Below are 7,042 nucleotides of genomic sequence, written 5' to 3'. Positions count from 1 at the left end.
GTCCTATCGATAAATGTAGGAGAGATATTAGTAGGGAGATAAGATAACAAATTCTCTTAATTGTAATCAAAATTCTCTCCAATTTAAACGAACATAGCATTCAGAAATTAAAGGAAAGTTTGTTTCATTTGCTCAACTTCCCTTTCTCATCAATAAAATACATTATCATCTCTTGTTTAATTTTTCATTAATTATTACGGCACAACTAAATTCAGTTTCGATTGGTATATACAGGCATCGGGCGGCAAAAATAAAATACAAGTAAAAAAATTCAAACAAATGAAAAGTTAGGAAGTAACCGTGGTTTCTAACTCTGGCGTACAACTCACCCTTAGTTCCGCACCGTCAACCAACCATGGTTAAACATAACAATAGCACATGAACCAAATATCTCTCACTATAAATAAAAACCCAAAAATTACAAAACCTCCTCATAATCAGATCCAGATCTAGAAGAAGGCGTCTTCATAAACGTCCTTCGTTCTTTCTTCCTTCCGTTTCTTTCGCTCTTCCAATTTCAATTTTCATTCCTATTAAATCAGCAACAATGAGAGAGTGCATTTCAATCCACATTGGTCAAGCCGGTATTCAGGTTGGAAATGCATGCTGGGAGCTTTACTGTCTCGAACACGGCATTGGTGTAAGTCTTCCATCTCATCTCAATTTTGCTTTCTATCTCATTGTTGTACAAATCTTTGATATGTGTTTCGTCTAGTTTTTTTTAGCTTTCTATTTGTTGTAATTTCTTTCTATTTATTAGATCTAAGGAATTTTAACCGTTACTTTTACAATTTCACTAGTTTCTTTATTTTTTCTATATTATCGTTTTCGCTTAAACTTATATGCATTGTTTCCTAGTTTGACCATTCGCGTTTTTTATTGGATCTATGTTCTGCATTTCCTCTAGTTTTTTTTTAGCATTTTATTGTTTCTAGTTATCAGATCTAAGGAATTTTGAATGTTACTTTGACAATTTCGCTAGTTTTTTATTTATTTTAATTTTCTCTCTAATACTGCATCGTTTTCGCTTACTTATATGCATTGTTTCCAAAATTTGATTATTCTTTTCACTTTGATTTCGTTTATAGGTCTGAAACTAGTGAGATCTGTGTTTTATGTCCATCTAGAATGAGATGTCGTTTTCTATGTTCGTATATTTAGCAAAGTATACTCGTGAATTTTATTTGAACCGTTATTTTTCCACAAGGTGTCATGTTTTGCTTCTTGTTTTAATATTATGTTAATCTTTATATACTTGAATATTGTAATTCATTGAGTTTGATGATATGCTTAAATCTGCATATTATAGTTTGTAAAAGAGCTCACGTGTTGTTTTAATACGTACTCTTAATTTGAAATCAAATCTTAATTTTTTACATCATAATTATTATGTTGTAATGTTATTTTAGAAATGTGTTTTGCCTAGTACATTTGGTTGAATGATTGAAGGTTGCTGACATTTGAATTTTTATGTACACAGCCTGATGGACAAATGCCAAGTGACAAAACCGTTGGAGGTGGTGATGATGCTTTCAACACTTTCTTCAGCGAGACAGGTGCTGGAAAGCATGTCCCCCGTGCTGTTTTTGTTGATCTTGAGCCCACTGTTATTGATGAGGTGAGGACTGGAACATACCGCCAGCTCTTCCACCCCGAGCAGCTTATCAGCGGCAAAGAAGATGCCGCCAACAACTTTGCCCGTGGTCATTATACCAGTATGTTTCAAAATCTCTTATTTCCAAACCATTTTATTAGTGATCTTTGTTTTATGTGTTAATTTGTTATGATATAATCTAATATAATGTTTGTTATTATGTGTTCATCTTTCAGTTGGGAAAGAGATTGTTGATCTGTGTTTGGACCGCATCAGAAAGCTTGCCGACAACTGCACTGGTCTCCAAGGATTCCTGGTTTTTAATGCCGTTGGTGGAGGAACTGGTTCCGGTCTTGGTTCTCTTCTCCTTGAGCGTCTTTCTGTTGATTATGGAAAGAAGTCAAAACTCGGGTTCACTGTCTATCCATCTCCTCAGGTTTCCACCTCTGTTGTGGAGCCATACAACAGTGTCCTCTCCACCCACTCCCTTTTGGAGCACACTGATGTTGCTGTTCTGTTGGACAATGAAGCTATATACGATATTTGCAGGCGCTCCCTTGACATTGAACGTCCTACCTACACCAATCTCAACCGTCTTGTTTCTCAGGTAGGTTTTTATCAAATGATACAATTTTGGTTATAATTTTTTGTGATTCCATGTTCAATTACTTGTTTTGATGTTGAGCTAATACTGAGTTTTGTTTTGGTTCAGGTGATTTCATCCTTGACTGCTTCTTTGAGGTTTGATGGGGCCCTCAATGTTGATGTCACTGAATTCCAGACCAACTTGGTCCCATATCCAAGAATCCATTTCATGCTTTCATCATATGCTCCAGTTATCTCAGCTGAGAAGGCTTATCATGAACAGCTTTCAGTTGCTGAAATTACCAACAGTGCTTTTGAGCCATCATCTATGATGGCCAAGTGTGATCCTCGCCATGGAAAGTACATGGCATGCTGTTTGATGTACCGTGGTGATGTTGTTCCCAAAGACGTAAATGCTGCTGTTGCAACCATCAAAACCAAGAGAACCATTCAGTTTGTAGACTGGTGCCCTACTGGTTTCAAGTGTGGTATTAACTATCAGCCACCTACCGTTGTTCCTGGAGGTGACCTTGCTAAGGTACAGAGAGCTGTTTGCATGATTTCAAACTCCACAAGTGTAGCTGAGGTGTTTGGTCGCATTGACCACAAGTTTGATCTCATGTATGCTAAGCGTGCTTTTGTCCACTGGTATGTGGGTGAGGGTATGGAAGAAGGAGAGTTTTCTGAAGCTCGTGAAGATCTTGCTGCTCTGGAAAAGGATTATGAAGAAGTGGGTGCTGAGTCTGGCGAGGGTGGTGAAGATGATATGGACGACTACTAGAATCTATTTCAGATTCTTGTTTTCATGGGCGTATTTTGTTGGTGTTCTTTGTGGTTTGTTGCTCCTTTGGATGTATTGTTCATATGCTCGGTTGTTTCTTAAAATTGTGTTGGTGCAGACCTAAACAAGCGTGTTATTCTACTTTTCAATGAAATGCTATCACATCTTCTCTATTGTTAGAAAGCTTTATGTTATTATTGTTTACTCTTGGCACTTTATTTTTCTGCTATTTGAAGTTGTCTTACAAAGATGAAGATAAGGTAGGTTAAATTGGTTACTTGTCTTATTATCGAAGGAAACAATCAAAGTATATATATATGGATCTAGAAATAGAATTACAAAATATAAGAAATATGAACTTAACAAAATAAATTGGGTTTAATAAATTAGATTTGACTAATAAATAATAATTAAGTATATAATGCCCCCACAAATTGGAGAGTGTATGTCAAGAACTCCTAGTGTGGACAATAAGCACATGATCTCTTGAGGATCAAGAGGTACTGTGAATACGTCGGCGCAGGAGATGAAATAACTTGGCAAGCTGCTCGGAGGAGGAAATAGGTAGGAGATGAAATAACTTGGATTATAATGTTTTGCAGACAGATTTACTGTTACAAAATAATATTGCAGGGGTTTTGAGGGAAACCTAGAAATCACAAATGAGATAAGTTAACCACTATAGCTCACAAACAATGGCAAAAAGTGCTCTGTACTCGACTTTAGAGGACGGACGCGATACATTCGTTTGCTTCTTTGAACGCTAACAAATGAGTGAGTCACCAAGAAAGATACAGTAACCGGTAACTCACCATCGAGTTAAGAGACAAGAGGCCCAATCAGACTCACTAAAAACTTTGAGTTGAAGAGAAGATTTTGCAGAGAAAAACAAACCTTGCCCAAGATTCTTCAAGTAGCGTAGAACCCGTATGGCTGCATGATGATGTGAGGTTAAAGGAGAAGACATGTGCTGACTAAGTTGTTGGACAACATAAGTGATATCTGAACGAGTTGTGGTGAGGTAAATTAGATGACCAATGAGACGAAGATATGTTGTAATATTAGAAACTGGTTCATCATAGTGGATGATGGAAGGTCTGCTCATTGGTGTCGAAACAAGTTTGGTAGCCAGGAGACCAACATCAGTGAGCAAATCAAGGGTGTATTTATGTTGGGAAATGAAAATACCAGATTTTGTTCTTGCGATTTCAAGGCCAAGAAAATATTTAAGGGAACCCAGGTCCTTAATTTTAAAAGAGATGTCAAGATTGTATTTGATTGTAGAGATTTTAGCAAGATCATTACCAAAATGGATAAGATCATCCATTTATATGAGTATGACAATGAAGGACTTGGCAGATTGCTTGGTGAAAAGAGAATGATCACTTTGGGACTCTGAGTACTCGTGGGTGACAAGGAAGGTTGGAAGCTTAGAAAATCATTGGCAGCTAGCTTGCTTGAGGCCATAAATAGATTTAATGAGACGATAAACTTGATTGGGAGCATTGAATTTAAGACCCAGGGGAGGTGTCATGTAGACTTCTTCATCCAAATCGCCATGAAGAAAGACGTTGTTGACGTTCAATTGTTGGAGATGCCAATCTTGAGAAGCAGCAATAGCTAAGACAAGTCGAACAATAGCTAACTTCGCCACTGGACTGAATGTGTAAAGAAAACTAACCCATTCAATTTGTCAATACCCTTTTGCTACGAGACATGTCTTGTGACGTTCAATGGAACCATCAAATCTGTACTTTGTTTTAAACATTCATTTACATCCAATGAGAGTTTTTTCCAGGAGGTAGAGAAACAAAGATCCAAGTATTATGGTCTTGGAGGACAGCCAATTCAACATCCATTGTTTCAATCCAACAACAGATTTTGGAAGCCTGAGTATAAGAGGTGGGCTCATCATTTGAAGAGATAGCGAGAATGAAAGATTAATGGTGAAGAGACATGTTTTGATATTAAAGGACAAATGACAAAGGATACAAAATACCTAAATTTTGTGACGAAGTAGGAGCCTTAACTGTTGGACAATCATAATCAAGGAGATGGGAAAGTGGTTTACATTGTCGTTGAGATTTGCAAGGTCCAACAAGATCAGATGGGTCCTTAGGGACATAACTGGAAGTGAGATGATGCTTATCATAATTTTTCGAGGCAGACAAAGTGCCAATTGGACCGACATCATTGTGAGTGGCACAAGGTATAGCATATGGAATATTTGAATGACAAAAGGTAAATGTTCTGAAGGAAATAGAAAGTTGTAGTCAAAATTGAAGGTATCACGAGATATATCAATTGAAACTGATTTTGGAGAAATATTAGAATAAGGAAAAACTAGAATATAACCCGCGCGTTGCGCGGAATATGTATACTTCATCATATTAGTAGTTGTGAATTTAATCACATTTAGTTTGTAGAGTATTTTTTTCAAGTGAATTTATTTGAGTAATTATTATATATGAGTTGGCAAATACACGTTTGAAAATATGTAAAATGTTTTGCATAGTAAAGATCATCCTACAAATAAAATTCATAAATTATATTTAGTGTTAAAAGTCTTAAAAGTATTTTAATAAATATTAATATATGTAATTATCTACCACAAAATCAAATTAATCATGCTCTTTTTTTGTTGTCAAATCTAAATTTATTGTCAAAATATTGTTAGAAAATTATAAAAATGAGTTTGTCATTTAATATTCATTTCATTACAATCATGTCAAAGAAGTAAAAAATTTAAATTCCAATATTGTAAGTATGAGACTTCTATACAACATGATTTGAGAATTTTCACAAACAACTCGTATGTACGGTTGAGTAAAGGTAAAACATATGTAGAAACTTAAAATTGGTAGTATTTTAAAAAAAATTGACAATATAAAACATCTCCGTAAAAAAACCACAAATACTTTTTTAATATAAATGGTACATAGTTTTCTCTCGAATACACAATACTAACACTCATATAAAGCTGAATGTGGACAATCTTCTTTGTCTTTTGAGGAGCCAATACACTTTCATGTCATAAATGAGTTAAAATATGTCTGCAAAAACAATACTCTAACTAAGAACAATCAAGATTTTGAGAAAAATGAGCAAATAGGTATAATATGTTACAAAATACAACTCATTCAAAAGTTGTGTAAAAAAAAAAGAATTTTCCAACTATATCTACTTCTTTGAAAATAATTGGGTTCCAAAGAGATTTTCTTTTGAGTTGATAAAGTGAAGTTGTAAAAACTTACATATGCAGAATGTTTTCTCATGACAGAACTTTTAGATGTACCACATGAGCCCTTTTAGGTGGCACAATATTTGATGAAGATGTAGGAGTCTATTTTAATATATATGATGTTTATGTGGGAGTCTATTTTAATAAATTTTTATCTAAAAGAAAAAAGTTTGAAAACATGTAATGATGGAGGAAGAGATGGAGAAACCTTTAAAATGAAGCAATATATTAATCGGTAGTTAAAACCATAGAAAGAGAAGAACCGTTATCATTAATGATGGAGGAAGAACCGTTATGAGTAATGATGGAGTAACAATGAATGTCGAATAACTGATAAATGATATTTATTGTATTGTAATTTGTAACTTATGACATATGAATAGTTCTACCAAATATTATATTAAAAAAATGTAATAAAAAATAAATTGCAAGTATGATAATAAGAAAGAGGAAGAATATTTGTTAGATATGTTACATCAGATTTCTTTTGATGTGACAATATTAATATATAAATTTTTCTCTAAGTCCATATCAGTAATGAGTATAATAAAAAAAAATATAAAAACAAATTGTTGGCCTAACTCTAAATTATATCTCTCTATTTGATTTAAATATTAATTTTACTTATCTAATAAGTGACATGTGATATATTTTGTAGATATTATAGATTTCATTAAAAAATATTTTTTTCCAGTAATGATACTATGTAATATTTAATTTGAAGATGTTTATGGATGAATAACCGTTATCAATAATAATGGAGGAGCAATGAGTGTCAAATAATTGATATTTATTTTATTGTAATTTATAACTTATGACACATGAAGAGTTTCACAAAATA

The 7,042-nt window shown here is 33.9% G+C and overlaps 1 protein-coding gene across 2 annotated transcripts; it reads left to right on the top strand.

Moving 5' to 3' along the window:
* Positions 1-353: 353 nt before the first annotated feature.
* On the top strand, positions 354-3,143 carry LOC101513370 (tubulin alpha chain). Of its 2 annotated transcripts, XM_073367045.1 has the most exons (5): positions 402-640; positions 1,481-1,715; positions 1,831-2,201; positions 2,307-2,765; positions 2,851-3,143. In XM_073367045.1, exons 1-5 carry the CDS (start codon positions 548-550, stop codon positions 3,082-3,084), a joined length of 1,392 nt encoding a protein of 463 aa, XP_073223146.1. In that variant the 5' UTR covers positions 402-547; the 3' UTR covers positions 3,085-3,143. The 2 variants fall into 2 exon arrangements, with proteins under 2 accessions (XP_004496862.1, XP_073223146.1); XM_004496805.4 differs by having other exon boundaries at positions 354-640; positions 2,307-3,143.
* Positions 3,144-7,042: the final 3,899 nt, after the last annotated feature.

The sequence above is a fragment of the Cicer arietinum genome, chromosome 4 (assembly GCF_000331145.2).
Source record: "Cicer arietinum cultivar CDC Frontier isolate Library 1 chromosome 4, Cicar.CDCFrontier_v2.0, whole genome shotgun sequence".
NCBI classification, from domain to species: Eukaryota; Viridiplantae; Streptophyta; class Magnoliopsida; order Fabales; family Fabaceae; genus Cicer; species Cicer arietinum.
This window is presented reverse-complemented; position numbering and strand designations above follow the sequence as displayed.